This window comes from Uloborus diversus, chromosome 2 (assembly GCF_026930045.1).
Source record: "Uloborus diversus isolate 005 chromosome 2, Udiv.v.3.1, whole genome shotgun sequence".
Classification (NCBI taxonomy): Eukaryota; Metazoa; Arthropoda; class Arachnida; order Araneae; family Uloboridae; genus Uloborus; species Uloborus diversus.
In genome coordinates this window covers 86,927,594-86,949,742 of record NC_072732.1, presented here as the reverse complement: position 1 = coordinate 86,949,742, position 22,149 = coordinate 86,927,594, and the positions used below count along the sequence as shown (strand labels likewise).

Below are 22,149 nucleotides of genomic sequence, written 5' to 3'. Positions count from 1 at the left end.
AAACTGTTAAGCTCGTCATTACACCCCGTATTTCCCTAAGAACCGTACAAGTTGTACCCACACCAAATATTTATTTAATTAATATTTAGTAAACTTAGAAATCTTATGTGCGATACATCATGCATTATTATTAATTGTATAAATTCTGCAGTTAGGATTTTGATGCAGACGTATTTCGTAATGTGGGTGATAGATCTTAATATTTTGTAAATCAGCGCATGAACAAGCCCGCAGTTTTTGGATAAAAAAAGGAAGAAAAAAAACTAACGCATTAAGTCTGTTAACGGAACAAATATCTTCCCAATAGATTTTGACACTGAAGGATCCTCCTCAAATGTCCCTTTAGCTCTCGGAACCAACACTTTATTCGTTATCCTGTCAAGGAGGCTACCCCGTTTGAGGGATGGAATGCCTTATTCGTCCATTAAGGAAAGTATCCCTTGTCTTCACTTCAGTTTAGTACCACTTTGTAGTAATTTTCTTTAAAAAACATAGAAAGGCGACACATTTTATTTTTAAGAGGACTGAATTTAGAGATGAAAAGAACAGAAATAAAAAGGAGAAAAAGATATTGTCGACATTTTCCAGTGAGGTTATTTTTCTGTTTTCGCAATATTTTCCAATTTGGAGATATGTGTGCTTTTTATTTTATCGAATATGACGAAGCTTTAAACTACTTTATTGCTCCTGAGTTTTATTTAAGATATAAATTTTAGTTATAATGTCATTCTAAGTTGTATAGTAACTTTTTATTTATTGTACTCTCGAAACGTATTAGTGCGTTTTATTTTTCCCCACATTATTCCCATTTGTTTTTCGCTAGAATTTTTTTATTACCTTCATTGGCCGTTTTTATTAGCTACCAAAAAACCTTTATAAAATTTGAAATTGTTGAATTTTAAGCTCAAATGTTAATGTCCCAAAAAGATCAAATTATTACCAACTGCTGCAAAACATCAGCTATAAATAATAATATTAATAACTGGGAAAAAAAAGTGTATAATGTTTTCTACGTTTACTTGTGCTCTTCCTTACTTCATCCAAAAAAAAAAAAAAAAACGGTCTGAACCAGCGTTCCGCAATTTTTGATGTTTAATCGACCAAAAAATGACAAGCTTGAAAGCAACCCCTGTGCATTCGAAAAGAGATGATACAAGTGCAGGAAAGTTGCATATATTTTTTAAACAAAAAACTTTTTACTAGTAGGGGAGAGTTGAGAGGAATGGGACAACTGCATTTGTGTCTGTAAAAATTAATTTTTTGTATTTTTTTTTTTTTAATCTTGTCCTGTGTAGCTCGTTTGTAACAGCTATAGACTCTAGCTTGATGCTAATCTACTACACATGCTAGACAAGTTAAAAATCATTTTTTACACTTTATTTCGGCATGAGTGCAGCTGTACCATTCCTTACAACTCTCCCACACTCTTGATTCTCGTTCGCCAACTTGCCTGTTCCTACTTCAGTAGGTTTAGTTAATACAATTCTTAACGTTGCTTGTGGAATTTTCGTATTTATTTTCGGTTGCAGTCGGAACTATAAAAAAAAAAAAAAAAAAAAAAAAAAAAAAAAAAAAAAAAAAAAAAAAAAAAAAAAAAAACAATTTCTGCCAAGTGTGCTGTTGCAAATGGTAGTTTAAATTTAGTAAGTTGTGCAGTAAAATTAAGTTATAGATGCCGTGGCTTTTCATATACATGAGTGGACAGTAATCGCGACCTATTTTGAAACTTCTTTAAAATTGGGTCGCGTTCCTGTGGTTGTGGTCCGCTGTCGAAACAGCTCGTTTAAGGAGGGGAAATGGGTGAATCAATACAAACAATTTTGGAAGATTTTTTCAATTTCATTATTAAATATTAATAATTCATGAAACATTCAACATTTGCAACCGAAATAACTATATGTTGACTATTTCATTCAGACCTGGCTCTGTCAAGGTTTTTAAGCTGTAATTCTACTATAAGTAAAGTATGATTTCAATAAAAAGCTTTGTTTATTCTTTCTGCTTACATTTCTTCCATCGCGAGTGTAACTTTTACGCTCTCATATCCGTATTCAGGTTCTGAAAAGCAGGGATGCCTACCTCCCCTAAGGGCAAGGGCGCACCCCCCCTCAACATCGTAGTGACCCCTCCAAAAATCAAGACTCCCCCCCAAATGAGAAAAAATACCCCTCAAAACACCCCCTAAAAATTTCGATGGCGCAGTCTGCGCCATGACCCCCCCTCCCCCTAGGTGGGCACCCCTATGAAAAATTCTATCTACTCTCAACGATCAATTATGTCTCATGAAGGCAAATGGACCATAAAAGCAGGCGATCTTAATCTGATAGGCTCTCTCTTCGTCATTCGAGTGAATGACACGAGTGATGTGTTTTCATGGAACAAGGTGGGGGGAGGGACGGGGTCCGACCACGTAATTCGATTGGCGTGATTTTTGGCGAGTAATTATAAGACGCACACATTACTAGAGCAGCCGCCACTGACTGCCCCATTATTTATCACTGTCGCTGTTGAAGCGCGCAGACGGCTCTGGAAAGTGCTTTTTGGGAAGAGGAAGAGCTTTACTGCAGACGATGCGGATTCTTGGAAAAGCCGAGTCGGTGTCAGCGGCATCTTGGGACTGGATCGAACGTAATCGCTGGCCAGTTGCGACAAGATGAACGAAGAGAAAAAAAAACAAAAAATAACTTTTTTTCTGAATTTTTCTTTTTTAGTTCTGATTTTACTTTGAAGTCGCCTCGCTGTAATTCTTAGTGGGAAAATGTGTGAAATATTTGTAGCCTAAAAACAAATTTGATAATTTGTTGTTGTTGTCCATGGGCGCCCAACCCCATCCAGCATGGGCGCACCCACCTAAATATCGTGAAGACTCCCCCCCCCCAAAAAAAGTACAAAATACCCCTCAAAATAACTCCTTTTAAAGATTTCAATGGCGCATTCTGCGCCATGACACCCCCCCCCCCCTCGTCTAGGTGGGCACCGCTGTGTTGTCTGTTGTAGTTTAATACAAAAACTAATATTTAATTTAAAATATGAAAAAAAAAAAAAAACTGACTCATTTGATTCATAGCTCAGTGATGTACATCTTTTTTTTTTACCCAAAAGACTTCATCTCACATTAAGATGAATCTCGCAAGCCAGAACACTCATAAAATGTATTTATTTATTTATTCTAGGAAGCACAGAAAAGGAAAGTAAAGTTCAAGAGTTATTTTTATCATTACTACGTGCTAAGTTTCCCTGTTTTTCATAAACTAATATTTGGTTCTGAATTTGAGATAATCTTCGCGGGCCGTAGGTTGAGCACCGGTGGTTTTTCAAACAATAACACCCAGCCACATAGATCAGCTTCGCGAGGCCCATATGACTTGCTGGCCATAAATTGTGTAAAATTTGCCAAGAACGTTCTTATCAAGTCACCTTTCAACAGTGGCGGCCCTAGGTCTTGTGGGGCACTCAATTAAAAAGTTTTTATGATTATAATAATTACAAGTGTCCATCACAAGAGCACTGCCCTCCCTCAAATCTACGGTACGGATCCTCCTCTCTCTCCCCCCCCCCCGAACGAGACCCTTCAACAAACTGGGAAAAGATCCCAAGAACCAGTTCTTTTGAAATTCAGTTTCAGCCATGTCCCCCGTCCTGGTGGGTACCCTTGATAACTAGAAATAAAACGAATGCATATTAATATAATTGAATCCTAATTATATCTAATTAAAATTAGAAAAACATTTATATATCAAGCAAATCCCTCATATAAACACATTATCGTATGAATCTCTCAGATCAGCCAATACTCTTTAGTTCAAAAAAAAAAAAAAAATGAGGGGGGGGGGAGTCATGATTTTTATGCGTTATTTTTTGCAATTTTAGGGTTGAAAGGAGTTCGTTCTTAATAAGTAGTTATAAGTAGTGTGTGTTTTTAATTCCCGCTTTTTCTATGAATCACGATATTTCTCACAGACAAGGGGATAAATAAGGGAAGAGAATCAAAGAATTTTTAATAAATTTGGTTTTAAAATATGACCTAAATAATAACAGTATACATGTAGATTGTAGATTTTATGTTCTGGCATAAATCGCCAGCAAAGAAGAAGATCAAAAATAAGTAAACTCATTTAGCCAGACTTTATCCTTACTTGAAAATAGATTAAAATTATTTTAAAATAACGTCCCTCAACCTTTTATGACTAGAGGACCGGATAAAATTTCTGAAGAAATTTCGCGGATCAGTGAGTCCCCTCCCCTCTTTCCTTACAGAAAAAAAATATATTAAAAAAAATATATGATGAAAATATATTTCGGGAAACTATAGTTTCACGAAATTAAAAACATCGTGAATCTAGATCATTTTGATTTAATTTCTACAATTGAGGGGCTTGCTGCAAAAAGGAGGTAGCTTCAAATTTCAATTTTCAAATGGATCGTATTGAAACTTAAAACACCAATTCACATTTAAACTTTTTTTAACTTTTATGACTTTAATTGTATAACTGTACTATGAAGCACAAAACGGTAGTTATTAAAACAAAAGAAAAATATTAGATTAGTGTTTTAAGCTCTAATGCAAACCTTTTGGAAACATTGAAATTGGAGCTACAGTAGATCTCCGATAATTCGGATTAATTGGGATCCGACCCAATCCGGAACATCAAAACTACGAATTACCCGGAGAATGAAAAAAATAAATAAATAAATAAATAAATAGAACATACTTACTGAAAATCAACTTGAAAGGAAACACATAGAATTAAACATAAACAGTAAACATGTTTACTTTATTATTATAAAGTCTGTAATCTTCTGCTGTGAGAGTTTAATTTTTTTTTTCCTATCGAGGAAAAAAATTGATTCAAAAGTTACATTTCCAAGAAAAGGGAACTCATCAACGACATAACACGGTCTTGCCTGAGAGAGGGTTAGATAAATTAATGTTATGTTAATTTGACGACCGCTCCTAAAATTTAAAAAAAAAATCGATCCGGGCTAACGGGGTTCGAATTAGCGGGGTTTTACTGTACCTCCGTTTTGGAGCAAGCCCTCTAATTTTTGTTTTGTACTTTAAGATCATGGTCAATTCAGAGAACATTTTGATCTCTGATTTCCATGACCAAAAATGACAGAATTCGTGACTTTCATCATCTGCCATGCATCCAGACGTGAACGGTATGGTTCTCTGCAACAGCAGAAGTGAGGGGGAGATGATGGATGTTCCGAAAAGGTCGTAATGCGAGGATGAGTTGGGAGAGAAATCTTAGGTGTTGCCGAGGGAAGTTCCTGGTAGTGATATACCGGACCACTTGCTGGCAACGAGCCTCTTGGGAAATCTAGGGATGTCAGGGAAGGTGATGGCTCGGACGCTGCGGATGATGTCGCTTTTCCGCGACGGCTGTCCGACACTCCTATTACCATAATGGACTGTGAAGAGGGTGGATTATGCTTTTCTACTGTTCTCCGCCAGATGAAAGTGGTGTATGTGCAGGGTTACCAGACGTCCGGATTTTACCCGGACAGTCGAGATTGGAAGATGATGATCCAATTTTTTTGATATCTGACTTAATGATTGCTTTCAACCCGGAAAATGTTGACAAGTGGAATATCTCTGCCGGTTTTGTCAAGATGATGATATCTGGTACTTTATTAAGTTCCAAAACTAGCTAACAGATGTGGTAGTGCACAAATAAACTACCACACATAATAGCTGATTTTAGAACTTATTAGAGCTCCAAATATCATCGTTTTCAAATATACCGGCATAGAGATCCCAGCTGGCTAGGCCGTCCTGTTTGACGGTATACTACTTTAATGTTGTTTTCATTGTCAGTTCTAACGCTTATAGTCAATAAGTTTTAGGACTTAATAGTACTTGTAATCTCGTTTTTGATTAATTCAAACCCACATTAATCATATAGTAAATATATAGTCAAAAATTAGGAACGAATAATATTGAAGTATGCATATCCAGAATTTGTAAAGGGCTCGTTTTCAAGGAGAAATAAATGTTATTTTTAACCGACTTCAAAAAGGAGGCGGTTATCAATTCATACTGTATGTATGTTTTTTTTTTTTTTTTGTTTGTCCACTCATAGCGTCTCACCTAGTGGACCGATTTTGATGATTCTTTTTTTAATGGATAGGGGATGGCTCAACTTAGGTCCCATTACTTTGTTTGACCATATTTGTTCTTTAGAAAAAAGTTATGGGCAAAAAACAGTAAATTTTATGCAATTTCCCTATTAAATGATTTTGTAGCGAAGTTCGCACTTTTCATCCGTGGATAACAGTGGCTCAGTGGTAGAATTCTCGCCTCCCACACGAGCGACCCGGGTTCAAATCCCGATTAGGACAAAGTGAATTTTACTAAAATTTCGTTTCTACTGTTTCCCGTATTTTCTCGAATCTTCTATTAATTTCTGTATCTTTCCAAGTCTGGAAAGTTCCAGCACTTTCTCAAGTTGTATACAAGGAGATGTAACGTTCATTCGTGGTTCTGGATAAAGATCTCGAGTTGAGACTTACGAGTATTCGCTTCATTTGGCTTTCACATTGTCTTCGCTATCTTCATCTACGCGACAATAGAAAAATCATTGTTATACAGTGGTGGACAAAATTATAGACTCAATTTTTTTTTCTTTTGTTTCAATTATAACATGACTCATTTTAAATTATTTTTATTGAATTTAAGATGAATAGTTGAAGAAATAGTTCTAAAATTAGTACATCTTATCAATTAAATTAAATAATTCATGAAATTAGAAAATTTGCAAATTTAACATTTTATCATTACGTAAAACCTGGACAAATGTATAAACTCAAAGGTAAGAAATCCAGGATTACGAGAAAGTTTCATTCGAAAATGTTAATTTAACGGCATAGAATGAATAAATGTTGCCATCAGTGATTGCTAAAAGTTTTGGTTTTGGAAATTAATGAGAAACATATAAATGCACCGCTGGACAAAATTATAAACTCATTTTTTTTTCCATTTTTTCAATCATAATTTAACTCAGTTAATTTTTTTTTGTTCCAGTTAAGATAAATAACTGACTTAATAGTCCTAAACTCAGTATAACTCATAAACTTTATAAAATAAATAATTTAATTAAAACAATTCTCAATTTTAATATCTTTATAACTCATAAAGCATGGAAAAAAGTATTAACTTAAAAGTAAGAAACTCTGAAGTTTGGTAGAATTTTATTCAAATACTTAATAATTTAATATCCAAAAAGGAACCAATGCTGAATTGCAAAATTACAAACTTACGATACTACGTAAACACAATTATAAGCTGACAAAATAAAATAAAAAATTGAGTTTAATTAAGTTACATTTGCAATTACTTTAGCAATACAAAGCAGAGATTTAGGAAAATGTAATTTTGCTATTAACATGGACAAATCGAAAAAAAAAAAAAAATCAATATTTTAAATGTTTTAAAAATTAACACTGCATTAAATCTAGCCATCAGTGTAAACTACTAACTTTTAAAAACGATTTGGGCCACCATTTTTCTGAATTACCTCGAATATGCGGCTAGGCATAGATTTCACAAGAGTTTCCAACAGCTGCAGTGGCATATGGTTCCATGCTGAAAGTATTGCCCTTTTTAAATCCTCTGTGGTTTGGTACTGGTGCCCATCATGGTAAACTTTGCGAACCATGGTCCCCCAAAGATTTTGAATCGGAATAAGATCCGGACTACGAGCTGGCCATTTGATAACTGATACCCCAGTGCTTGAACCATTCTTTTGTACATTTCGCTGTGTGTACACTCGCATTATCTTGCTGAAGTAACCAGCTACCTACAGGAATCAGATGAGCAAAAGGTAAGAGATGATCTTCCAGTATTAATTGGTAATCTTCAGCGTTCTGTCTTCCATTGAGAAACGCCAATCCTGCTTTACCATGCTGAGAGAAACCAGCCCAAACCATTACAGAACCTGCACCAAAGTTTCGGCAAAATATGTGTTGTTCTTTTCTAATGTCAAGCCAATAGTATCTTAAGTCATCTGGATCATCCAAGTTGAATTTTTTTCCTCGGAGCAAACAATTGAATTCCACATTTTTTTCCAAGACATATGTCTCTCTGCAAATTGAAATCTTTCAGTAATATGCCGAACCTCCACTTTGGCTGTGTTTTCATTTTTCTCCACTTCATATTCTGAGCTTGTTGTAGAACTCTTCTAACTGTCCTAGAGCTCACTTTGAGTTTTAAAGTCTTCAGAATTTTGCTGGAAGAAGCTCCAGTGTTTTTGATGCTGTGCGTAAAATATATCTTCAATCTCTCTCAGTTTCGAATGCCTCCCCGTCCTTTATTCTTTTTCCATAACTTGGGGGATCCTTCAGTACATTTTTTACTGCCCCTTGGGAGCATTTAACTACATAGGCAATTTGGCGCTGGGTTTTACTAGCATCTCTGTAGGACACAATTTTTCCTACTTGTTGCTCTGTAAATTTTTAACCTTGAGGCATTTCAAAACTCTAAAAATAAAATCCTACCAAACTTCTGAGTTTCTTACTTTTGAGTTGATACTTTTGTTCAGGTTTCATGTGTTTTTCGCAACTTTAGAGCTCGGATACGCTACCTTGCAGTGATTAACAATACTAAAGAAAAAGGTAAAACATTCCGTTCCACGTGTTTTCTTTGGAGAAAATTACAGGATTCAGAGAGTTTATGGTGTAATGTAATTTCAGAGGAATCGAAAGTAAAATTTCCCACAAGCACGATGAAATATTACTGTCATTCATTAAGCTTCAAAGCAAGTTATAAGTTACGGCATCTGTTTGTTTTACCTTTTGCATCCGTCATTACACAGTGGCTGCAGCGCCCCTATAGTTTATTGGAGTTGCGAATTAAGATATTAAAGCTGAGAATTTTTTTAATTAAATTATTTATTTTATGAAGTTTATGAGTTATACTGAATTTAGGACTATTTAGTCAGTTATTTATCTTTACTGCAAAAAACAAAAATAAATAACCGAGTTAAATTATGATTGAAAAATGGAAAAAAAAAATTGAGTTTATAACTTTGTCCAGCGGTGCATTTATATGTTTCTCATTAATTTCCAAAAACAAAACTTTTAGCAATCACTGATGGCAACATTTATTCATTCTATGGCATTAAATTAACATTTTCGAACGAAACTTTCTCGTAATCCTGGATTTTTTGCCTTTGAGTTTATACTTTTGTCCAGGTTTCACGTAATGATAAAATATTAAATTTGCAAATTTTCTAATTTCATGAATTTTTTAATTTAATTGATAAGATGTACTAATTTTAGAACTATTTCTTCAACTATTCATATTCACTTCAATGAAAACAATTAAAACTGAGTCATGTTATAATTGAAACAAAAGAAAAAAAAATTGAGTCTATAATTTTGTCCACCACTGTAAAACTTTGGTGCCCTATAACAGTAAGAGTAATTGTAATGATAATTTTGAATGAATGCTTCTCTGAAACAAGCATCAAATTTCTTCAAGGGATATTTCGATAATGGGGAATCTGGCGCTGTCGTCTTATTTTTGGCGTAAATAATTTTATTTTATTAACCCTGCTGATTTATAGTAACCCTATGTGAATTATCAAAATCTTCCTTTCTTCACTGCTATTGCTCCATAGTAGGGGTAAACCTAACCTGGAAGCGAGATGATGCAGTGATTAGGATCTGCTTAGCCTTCACAATGCTACCATTAGGTTTGACTCAACTACTCTGTAGTATTTTTATCGTTATCATCTATGCCGATAACAGATGATCGGGGCTAAGTAAGAAAATACGGGATTGCATCATGAGCAACTTAGATGCTGTGGAATGTAAATTAGTTAGGAAAAACGTAATACTTAAATGGTTATAATTAAATTAACTACGCATGATTTCCAGAGAGGAACAAAGATAAGTTTTTAGTGCTAATCGCTTAAAGTTTAACGCGTGTCAATAGTTTTTTTTTTTTTTTAGTATGGAGCATTTTTAAGAAAAAAATGTGAAGTTTCGTGATGATAACTTATTATTTCTGAAATACCTACATTTACACTAAAAAGAATGAAATAAAAAAAATTTTTGAAAAAAAAATAGAACCGACTTCAAAATTGCTCTAAAAAGTGAAGAATAATTTTATTCTTTAAACACCATCGATAATGCTTTTAAACATAATTTTTGAAGTTGGCGCAAAAACGATAGATAAAATCATTCACAGCCATAACTCAAATACAACTATAAATTTAACCAGGACCAGTTTCTTCACTATCACATACATTATGCATTGATGACAGCATATTTGAATAGCGATATAAATGTTTCGTTCGTAACTTTGGATGCTTTTCTGAAAAAAAATATGAACGAAGCATGGTTACACTGGATTTTACGTTTTGTTTTTGCGCCAACTTCAAAAATTATGTTTAAAAGCATTATCGATGGTGTTTAAAGAATGAAATTATTTTTCACTTTTTAGAGCAATTTTGAAGTCGGTTCTATTTTTTTTCAAAATTTTTTTTATTAAAATTTGTTTCAGTACAAAGGTATTATGTTTTATTTCTTAAGTAGGGCTGGTTGGGGTAAGTGGGAACCCTTTTGACAATCGTTCGTTTTTAAAACCTTGGACAAAACTTTTGAAATAAAATAAATTAAACTTATTGATTTATTTTATCTTGGACATCTATATATATAAAAGAAAGTCGTGTTATTTACACTTTTTATAACTCAAAAACGGCTGAACCAATTTGTCTGAAAATTGGTGGGGAGGTGTAGCTTAGAACCAGCAAACGGACATAGGATACTTTTTATCCCGTTCAACCGCGTTCCCGAAATATTTGTAATTGCAAATTAAATGTTTAATTAATTGTTCAGTTCTATGAATTCCTAATAGATGGTGGGGCAAGTTAGCTCAAGATAGTGCTAGCCGACAGTGTCGATAGTTACGCCATTGTGGGACTGTTGTGGTCAGCGAATTGATTTTTGAATCCGGGGTTTTTTTTTTTTTTTTAGATATTCAGTTACATAATTTGATTTTGTAGGATTTTTCTATTGGGTTTTGTATTCCTTATTTCCACAACGTTTGTTTTTGTTCGTATAGTTGAAGATAGTTACTTATCTGAGTAAATAATTTCTATGGTTGTATTATTCAATTGTGATTGGTCTTTATAACGTTTTTATTATAGTATTGTTTATTTGGCGAAACATTTTAAATTGCAGAAAAAACCCCACTTCACTCACATGGTTACGTTAGCTTGGTTGCTTGGCGCGTTAAGCGCTGAATCATACAGTTGAAGAATTATTTTGAGTTTTAAAGCTAATTTACTCTTTTGTTATGTTTCTGCGAATAGTTTTAAATTCCAAAGAGACTCTAATAGGTTTTTTAAAATGAGTGTACGCATTTTAGTTGAAGAAAAATGATCATTTCACATCAGGAAAGGATCGTGGATTTTTTTTTATTCAACGAACTTTATTTAAATTCTTAGCACGGGCATCGCCGTGCGGGTACTGCTTGTTATTAATAAACAAAAGTTCATCCTTAATTTCAGAAATAATGCTTTAAATATTCTTAACGATTATGTTTGTATAAAAAATAAAAAAAAAATCATATGTGTGTCTCATTTACCCCATAATAACTGGTAAGTGGGCCACCCCCTTTTTATTTAACTTTAAATCAAGCATATCTAAAAAAGGGGTAAGGAGGTTTTATTTGACGAAGTACATGCATTTTTAGTATGAATTATTATTATTAATATATTATTTATTTATTTATTTATTTTTTGCAAACGCATCTATATACGAGATATTTACTGTCTAAAATCTGTGTGACAGAAAAATTTTAAACAAAAGCAAAACAATTGCATGTCTGTAAAACTTATTGAAAGCCTATAAGTACATATTTTATTTATAACATATAAAGGTTCGTTGAATAAACGTAATACAGTTGATTGCGGTCAATTTCGGCAAATTAGCCAAAATTATAGGCTGGAAAAGAAATTGAAAACACTCAATGGCTACGTCTGGTTTAAAGTGTGCTAAAAAAAGAACTTTCATTATACTGGACTTCTCCTCATACTCAATAATAATTCCGACATCCTCTGCACCAGGCGAATAAAAACTCACCATTTCTAATCGCTCTTGCAAATTCAGCAGTTTTTTTATTTTTTTATTTGTATCATCAACTTCCAACATTAAACCTACATAATACTTTATGGTTTACTTTCATGTAAGTTTAACAAACACATAATCATCAGCTTTAACTTTTTGTAGCTGAACTTTCTATTCTTACTAGGTCATCGTAGTTGTCTTGTGTTTCACTAAAACAAATACCTATTTAATCAGAGTTGCTGTTTATTTTTAAATACTCATTATTATAGGGGACCCACTTACCTCATAATGAGGGAATCCACTTATCCCTTATAGTAAAAATTTACGGGGTGAATGGGACCCCTCCTCTTCAACACATTATTAATAATATTTGATGCAAATATTATTGTTGCAGTGTGAACTTTAAGTTAAACTGTACATAAAAAAAGTAGTGATCATAAAAAATAATAAAAACTGACCTGGAAACACTTTGAAAAACTCGCAAAAAAGTTTTTTGTGCTATGAGCTAGAAAAACATTTTACGAAACCCAAACATATGCAATCACTGGGATAAAATTTAACATGATCAATGTAAAAAAGCTTGAAAACTTTGTCCTTATATTAGTTTTAGGGGGGGGGGTGACCCACTTCCCCCAACCAACCCTAATCATATTTTAGCACTAAGATGTGTCGATAAATTTCCGATTTAATAGTCGGTTGTATTAAAATTCATATTTGATTTTTGTTATACACATGTTTAACACTATTTTGAACAAAATGCTAATGATGTCTTTGAAAACCACAAACCTCTATAAAGTGTAAAAAAAAAAGTTACTGCCAAGTTGATCAACGAAACATTATAAGGTACTTCACTCCCGTCGTCTTGCTATGAGGAGGGTGCCCGGGTTTGGCCTATGTAAATTATATGGTAACCGTATGTATGTGGCACACAATGGTTATTAAATGAGTCTGATAGATTTTGTTTGTGTGCTAGCCTTTTCGTCTAAGTTAATTGAATTTCATTGACTTAACGCACGTCTTTACCAAATTTCAACTGAGTATGGTTTTTAGTTGTAATTAATTGTTTCTAAGAAAAACGAAATCATTTGTAAGTTGAGTAAAAACGCAAGTAACAGAGCTTTCGTAACTGAAGTCTTTTAGTTAGTGCCAGATCTAGAAGGCGGCAAGCCGGGACCCTCACACCGGGCGGCAGTTTGATGAAATCTTGTCCCCAAATTCATTTGAAACTTAATTATCAAATAATTAGCAACAACTTGATTCGAGTAATTATTCATTTTTATTTTATGCATTGTTTTTCACTTTTCATGACGCGTTTTCTCAATTTTACGTTTGAGAATGCGTGCTGCATGTTTTTTAGCCATTGAAATCTAGTCCTTTATACGTTCCGAAGACAACTTCCTCCTTTGAACGTTCTGCAGTCAATGGGAATGTAAACATTAAATATTGTGATATGAACCAGGTGCAAAGCATTAGACCGTTTAAGTATCACTTATGATCCTTGATACGTCTTAAATGTGAAGAATTGGAAGATATTGCCTTAAAAAAGCAAAAATTATTCTTTTACAAATGTTTAGTTTTTAAAATATTTTTGTTTCCATCTTTCATCAAATGAGATTTGTAATTTTCGTAACTCAACATTGTTCTGTGAAGGTATTATTACGAATGACGTCTGCTAAATGTCAATCAATGTTTTAAACATATTAGTTCTGCGCTTTGTTGAATAAAATTTTGTTATTTTGTGATAGTTTTTATTTTGCTACATTTTCGGTATTAACGATTTTCGAGAAGCTCGTGAAATAGCGCAATTCAATTTTGAAATGCAAGGTGCATTGTGCATTCTACGCCAAAAGTACTTAGTTCTGGAATTAAAAAAAAAAAAAAAAAACAATAAAATGAAAAAAGTGTCCTTTCCATTACGATTGATATTTCATATATGTTCATTGTTTCAGAAATCTAAGCTTCAAACTAGCGTAGAACATATCTCGGGATGAATGCTGCTAGTAGGTAACTGCCATTCAGGTTTTTTGCACACTACTTCTAAAAAAAGCCCTCTATAAATTATTGTTCTCCCATAATTTTGGGGTATGTGAATTTTAAATGTTATTAATCTATAATTTCTAAATTTCATTTAATAAGAAATATTTGTGTCTTCTTTCGAACAAAACTTTTCAACAAAAGTGAAACATTTTTTTTTTTCTGGATGTGCAGTTACCTAGTTGTAGCACTCACCGGACGATATGCTACCTAATGTGTGAGCACCATTCAAAAACCGAAGGTGTTTCAAACCATTTTCGCTCTAAGACTCTCTTCTGTAGTTGAAAAAATGTTGCGTGGAATGTTAAACGCGCATAAGTGGATCTCAAATAGATCATCTCTGGGGATGTTAGCTTGCTTGACGTGTGATTTACTCTTCAGAGTGCATAAAGCGGTATGGCTGGACATTTCAGCTTTTATTTGACGGCTGAAATATTCGAAATATCGAACTGCATTTAATATATTTTTTTACCTGTAGCGTTTCTCTCTTTGTTTTGCGTTTATGTGCAGAGGGATGTTCTGCTATTATCTATTGTAATTTAATGTTGTATGTTGTGTTGGTTTTCGTAAAAACAAATGGTTGATAACCGGGTTGATAACACCGTTTCGAAAGATGTACAATTTTTTGGGTTGATAGCTGGTTCTTTTGTATTGTTAAGACAACATGCTATTTCTCCCAGATGGCGGACGCTCTGGAATGAAATTGAAATGGCGATAATAATTTCACTTTAAGGGGGAAACCAGTTTAAGAGGCTGAAATTTTTTCGTGATTATTTTTAACAGAAAAGAAGTACTCACAATTTCACTAAATTTGAAGGTTATTTTATTCATATTTTGAAGTACACCTTGTAATTTTTTGAAGTCATTTCCACCAGAATTAGTGGAGTTAGAAGCTGCTGTCCATGGGCGGTCGCCATCCGAGTTTGTTGCTGGTATGCATTACCGAAGCCCCACGTTTTGCCTGTAATCATTGCAATTTTTCTTTCTTGTAAACAACATTTTTCCCTAGAATATAAACCTAATAATGATAAAAAAAAAGTTGAAAATTGCACGTTTTTGAGGTGTCTGATTACAATGTTATGTTTTTATACTTTTTTTCCACACTTCTTGCATTAAAAAGATATTTTTATTAAAAATTATCATCAAAAAATTAGGTCCATAAAGAGTATAATTGAATAAAGAATATTCCCACAAATTTTCAGAACGATTGATCAAAAACTCTTTGAGCTAGAATGCACACCATTTGAAAAAATGTTGTTTCGAGAAAAACGCGTTGTGAACGGTTTCGAATCTCCACAGTCACTTTAAGTGCTCATAGCTCGGAAATAATCGGAATTTTTTACTCAAATTTTGGCAACATATTCTTGAATTGGTTTACTTACATTTTATGACATAAATGGATTTTTTGACAGGTCTAAACTAAGATAAACTAGTTTCCCTCTCTAGCCCATTATATCGTTTTCTGTATTATGTGCTGTATATGTATTAGATATGTGAAGTAAGGAGAAGAAATTTATCACTATACTTAATATATATATAGGTTTCAAGTAAAATCATCCAACCAAAATTTAAAAAAAAATTCAGCTAAGATTTTTCAATGCTGGCGCTATTACTGGCAGCATTCATGATTGATGTAAACGTTACATAATAAATAACAATTAACTATAAGATGTTTTGTGCATCATACAAACTAAAGAAAAGAAATTTTCTCTGATTTCTGTTTGGTTCCATACATCGAAATGACTTTGTACCTAACTAAGCTATCCATTCGCATTCCATACCTCGCAATGCCAACATCTGCGGCAAAATAGGATAAATTACTTTCGAAGAAATGAAAGTTTTTTGACTTAGCGAAAACTCCTTGCGTAAAATATTTTGAGAGCAATTTGCAAAGAATATGAATTTCAAAGAATCAGAGATATCAAGTAACTACTTACTTCATTACTACCCCAAATGGAATGAAACTTATCACTTGATTATAACTTTTACATACTCATGGATCATTACCACGAAAATAGTACAAATCATGTCCTACACGTTTTAATTTTGTTTATTGATTAATCTTTTTTTTTTGATACTGATTATATTTATTTGTGTATAATAAAGTAAGCGATTGTTTGTACGTGAGCGATTTATGTAAGTAATGCAGGATTATGGACGACTTTTTTTTTTGTGTGTGGGGGGGGGGGCACTGTTTGTGATTTGATGGCCTCATCGGAAAGATTGAATGTTATGTTTAATGAAAATAAGTGTATATTTTTTAAAAATTCAAGTGAGCTTCAATTTCGTGTTTGACAATGATCTAATTTTGTATACGCTTCAATGTGGTGTTTTCTTTTCTGAACAAATATTATTTTGTTCTTTTGAAAACTACATTTTTACTTTTATGGCCAAAGATGTTGCTTGATTTGCAACCATGGCGGTGAGATGAGTTTTCAGTTCTTTCAACTGAGAAACGAATGAATAACTATTATTTTTCATTGTTATTTGACCCTGGCAACGCCGATATTTTTCCTGGCGCATTTTATGTGCCTCCAATGTAAATAGTGTTATTCAAACTCGAAGGAGTGTTTCTTTTTCCTCCTCCTCCGATTTCTACTCATAACATTTCATGGTATTACAAAATATTTTTTAATCACTGTAAAAACAATTCCGAAGCAATCCTGATGGAAAAATAATGGGCAGCTGACGTGCCCAATTTCTGCATGAAACAGGTCTTGCCAAAAACAGGAATGTTTCCGCTAAAGTTCAGTGAGGTTCCTGAAATTATCATGGATTCTTTCAGAAGAATTTAGAAATATCCCTGGTTAAAGCCAGTTGTGTCTCTGGAACCTTCAGAGAAATCTTACGTAGACTTAAAATTATAGCTTGGCACCTTTTTTTTTTTACCAAGAAAGCTCCAATAGCATTATTGTAAATATGGCCAAAGCTAAGACAGAATTGCAAGCTAGTATCAAGATTCTAATTCGTCTGCAATTCTTGAAAAGCTAAAGAATCCGGAGACATTCGCTCTCATTAGGGGCTTAGTTAATCTGAAGCCGATACACTTAATAAATACGCTCAGTTAATATTTAAAGTGGGAGCTGAAATTATTTTTTCACAATAGTGAGAAGTTTACATTCGTGCAACTTGTAGCAATTCAGGGAACTTTTTGTCAAAGATACTTGATTTTCCCAGGAAGTGGATGAAAATGAAATCCTGAAACGTTCCACGGAAATAGTCTGTAACGTTTCGGAATTTTTTTACAGAGATAAATGTTCTATTTTAGGGTGAATTGCACTGTTTATATAGTCAACATTGTTTTACAGTGATAACTTTTCTCTTTTATAGGCTCCTGATGTTCGAACCAACCCTTACAATTTAGCAACCAAATGGGATCCCATGTTTCCTGTCACTTTCATGTTGATGGTTTTCATTGGCATCGTCCTTACGCTGTCCGTTCTTGGTATAAGTGTAGCTATGTGGAATATGGATCCCGGACGGGATTCCATCATTTACAGGATGACTAGTCAACGAATGAAAAAAGATTAGGAAGAGTACTTTACTAGTAGTTAGGATTTCTCTCATAGAAGCCATCATTTGTGTAAATCATTGACCTTTTTCCCTGCATAATAAATTCTGTTCATTCTATTCCACTGTGGATGTATCACTTACATGGATGCCTTTATGTACTTTGAACATATTTAATTAATAATATTAAAGTACTTTAAGTCTATGCAGTGCGCAATTAGTGACTAATTTTAATAATATCGTGAAGTTTGCATTGGCGAATAATTGTCACGAATAAATTGCTGGAAATATGTCTTTGCAATGCTAATATTTTGATTGAAATGCCCTTTCCAGAAATGAATTAGATCCAAAAATGTGTCCCTTGTTTTTGCTATATATTTTTTAAAAATATGAAAAAATTTTATTCTTAGTTTACAAAGAATGAATTTATTAAGTCTCAACGTTTTCAAATATTTGTAAAAAATCAATCATTCACAACTACATAATGTCAAATGGCAGTGAAATTTATCTTTCGTTACTTTTCAACTTGTGAATAGCTGTAAGTGGTTCCATTGTTTTTACATTCAGTGTTAATTTTTATCTAGTCTAGAAATCGGTGGAATATTTAAGAGTATAATCTAGAAATATTTAAAAGTATTTTTTAATAAATCAATAATATATTAATTTAAAAAGAAGTTATTACATTCTTATTTGGTTATTTTTAAAATGTTTGTCTTTTGTTTTGCATTCCATTGTACGAGTGTAGACACCTACATACTAATTGTTTCACTTGTTTAATTTATTTAAATGAAGTTTTTGTGGATATTTAATGACTTTGTAAAGTATTTGAAACTGTATAGAATTAAAAAAAATTGTTTTGTTTTTCAGTTTGTGTTTCTTAGCGCTAGACAAATCACATACAACATGTATCTATTATCCGATCAATAACAAACTCATGGAGCAATAGAAACTATCTTTTTTTTTCTTTTTCCCATTTAAACTAGATAAACATAAAGTAAACCGTTGTATGAACAGTGCTCTTCAAAACTGCCGTGGGTAGGTAAACGGCAACGGCAGTATCTACAGAAATGAGTTATCGAGATATTTAAAGAAATGCATTCCGATTTTTTTAATACTAACAATAGGAAAATGTTGGAATGAAACTTTTTTTTTCCGCTCTTTTTTCTGCAGAAACGAAATAAGCAAGCTTGTACAGTAAAACTAACATACAAGAAATGACAAAAATGCAAAAAAAATGAAAATTTGCAGTTACAGACCTATATCTACCCACGGTAAAAACCAACATAAAAGAGTTATTTTTTAAAAAAGGATTTCACCCTAAAAGTTTCCCGTAATGTATGAGATTTTACAAGTGTATAAAAATGGTGCCTGACGTTGAGCAGATAATTGTTTCAAATGAATTATTTTCATCGGACTTGTAACTCTTTATTATTAAACATTAGTATTGATCGATAACAATGTGCAACACGTTTGAACTTTTCCCTGCCCTTTAGATGAAACTATGGGATTTTGTATGACTAATACATGCTTGATTCATTTATCAAAACCTAAATGGTCTATCAAGCACGGTTTTAGTAGGAAACCCACTTCTCATATAAAAAGTGCACATTTAATTGAATGTCATCTAGGCTTGCTTTTGTACTGCTGAATTTTCAAACTCCTCATTGTGGAAGACTGCTTTCATTTGTGGACTAGGGGTGCGACATCGATGTCGATGTTTTGGAAGCATCGATGTTTTTGTTAAAACATCGATACTTTTAATATCGATACGTAAATTTCGATGTTTTTGGAACATCAATGTTTTGGGCTCGATATTTTTTCGATGTTGATGTTTTTGTATTTCAATTGAAGATTATAATAAAATTTCTCACAGGGAAGCGACATCGATTAAAAAACATCAATGTTTCAAAGCATCGGTCTTCAAAATGAAAAAAAAAAATGATATCTATAAATTAATAATACTGAACTCCCTGAAACATTGACAAAAAAAAGTACTAAAGCCCTATAGTTCTCAAACACAGATCTCATTTTCACTGTTGCGAAATTATTCTTATTAAATTGAATTCATAATTTGAGGTTCAGTGTTTTCAATTTATTCGTCGGGTACGCATTCTATTGTATTGCTTAAATTAACAATTAAATATGTAATTTATTATTGGCTTTACTTAGAAATTTCCAAAGTAATAGCTATAATTCAACGAATTGACGCAATGCCAAAAGAATTCATTGATCCACTAAGAAACATTTGTTAGAGATTATCATATATGTATAGTAGTAGTATATTCAAAAATGTAGTTCATACTGTAGTGTAGTATATTCAAAAATGTATGTTATATAATGATGTTTGAAAATATCGATGTTTTTTGGTCGATGTACCAATACCTTCGATGTTTTGAAACATCGACGTTTTGCCATCGATGTCGCACTTCTATTGTGGACCAATAAAAACCCATTCTGTTACCTTTGCCAACGGTGGAAGAAAGGCACATTGCAAATTCCAATTTGATTCATGTGATATGTTTTTCGTACTAGGAAAGGACTTTTTTCTTAACGGTCACTTTTTGGAGACAGCTAAAAAATGTATCAAGAAGAAAAAAAAAACGAAAATAGGAATTTTTGTAAAAATCGTACTTGGTACACAAAAAATAATTATAGATTCGTTGACTTCAGCCAAAAATCTGCAAGAGAAGCACATATTTTCATCCAGAGGATATTTTTCATGCTGTGCAGTGTAATCGTAGTACCCAAGATATCTAATGTTATTAGTTTTCCAATTCTTTTCCAGCTCATAATTCTTAGAAAAAAAATTGATTGTATTGAGTCGGTTATTGTTGAAATAAAGGTCTTAGTGTTTTTATCAAATTTAAATTTTTAAAAGTTCAGTGTTCAGAAGGGGATGGTGGGTTCTGCAACAGTTAAGCTGTGGTTATGCTTGATAGAGGAGCTAAGAAGGGTCTAAATTCATGTTCAACTCAAATTGTACATTTTCTTGACATACTCTAGTTTTAAATCAACATCAACCAATCCATACATACATGAAAAAATTATTAGGGACCCCTCTATACCCATGCCAAAAAAGTTCAAGTTGTGCAACTATCGCACGCAGTGAACTAATGGTTTAAATCAAACAAATTTTTTGCTGCCTAGCAAATTTCGAAACTATTTTAAAATCGAACGACGATGTAAAATGTACAATGAAACATTTTCAGACTTTTTTTTTTTTTTTTGTAACCTTTACCCTGCGCGATCTTTGTTAAATGCCAGAAATGAATCGAACTTCCGGCGTTTGATAGAATGCTTAGGTATTGTATATAAGGCTTAAAATCAACCGGTAATTGCATGAAACGATTCATATTTCGCACATTTCGTATAGAATGCTAAATGACAAATCGGCAAAGTATGAAACACATTTCCAATTTGTTAAAAAGTCTAATCTGAACTTTTCCTCAAAACCTCCATTATTTTATAGTAGGCCGACGGCCTTGTCTAATGGTTGGAGAAGTCGGATTGCGGGTGGGTAGGTCCTGGGTTCAAATCCCGGCTCGGGCATGGATGTACTTTCTCTCTCCTGTCCTTTTCCTTTCTTTGTATGAATGTGTTATTACGCTGTGAATGATTGCCTACCCTATAGGCGGGTCCTTACGGTATATGTGTACTGTGGAACTGTGTGTACTGATTTCATACCAAATTACGGTATAGTTGCAAAAAACGAAGCAGCGCACCCCAAATTACCAGTCTAGCTGGCACAAGCCAACAACAATATTCTATACAATGCCTAGGCATTCTATAGAATGCCGGCGTTTCATACTTTGCCAGTAGTTTACATGAGGCAGTGAGAAGCAAAGGGATGTAAGTGGTTCCTCTGTCTTAGGGCATGATATAATACTTGTAGCCCTAATAAGGACTGTTGTATAGCCTGATTTAAAAAACAAATTCAATGAAAGCTTACCTAGGACCAGTTGTTATAACAAGTTTTACTCAAAACTTGAAAATGTCCATTTATATCCCTTTGCTTCTCACGGCCTCATATATATAAACAGATAACGGATAAACAGATATGTTTGAAGTAGAGCACTTCGAACAAAAATAGAGCTATAAACACAAGTAAAATAAGAAATAATACATTATAGCCCAGTCAATGAAGGTAAAAAAATAGGCTTTGTCGCAACTAATTTAGGGAAAGCTGAATTTTTGCAGGATGTTAGCACATAAAGTATACACTAAAAATATACAAAGTCCCGATCCCCACCCCTCTTGCTTTCTCTCCCACCCCCCTCCGAAACATTGCAAGAGCAGTACTATGATTATACGTTTTTCGTGTCGCAACTAATTAGGGGAAAGCTAAATTTTGGCAGGATGTTAGTACATAAAATATACACTAAAAAGCCACAAAGCCCCGACCCCCACCCCTCTTGCTTTCCCCCCACCCCCTCCGAAACATTGCAATAGCAGTACTATGATTATGCGCTTTTTGTGTCGCAACTAATTAGGGGAAAGCTGAATTTTGGCAGGACGTTAGTAAATAAA

The 22,149-nt window shown here is 33.3% G+C and overlaps 1 protein-coding gene across 1 annotated transcript in view; it reads left to right on the top strand.

The window, feature by feature from the left end:
• Window positions 1-18,443, top strand: part of LOC129235272 (renin receptor-like) — a 79,678-nt gene extending 61,235 nt beyond the window's left edge. The window contains exon 8 of the mRNA XM_054868987.1: window positions 17,443-18,443. Within this exon, the coding sequence (XP_054724962.1) occupies window positions 17,443-17,643 (201 nt within the window). The 3' untranslated portion in view covers window positions 17,644-18,443. The remainder of the gene's footprint in view (window positions 1-17,442) is intronic.
• Window positions 18,444-22,149: the final 3,706 nt, after the last annotated feature.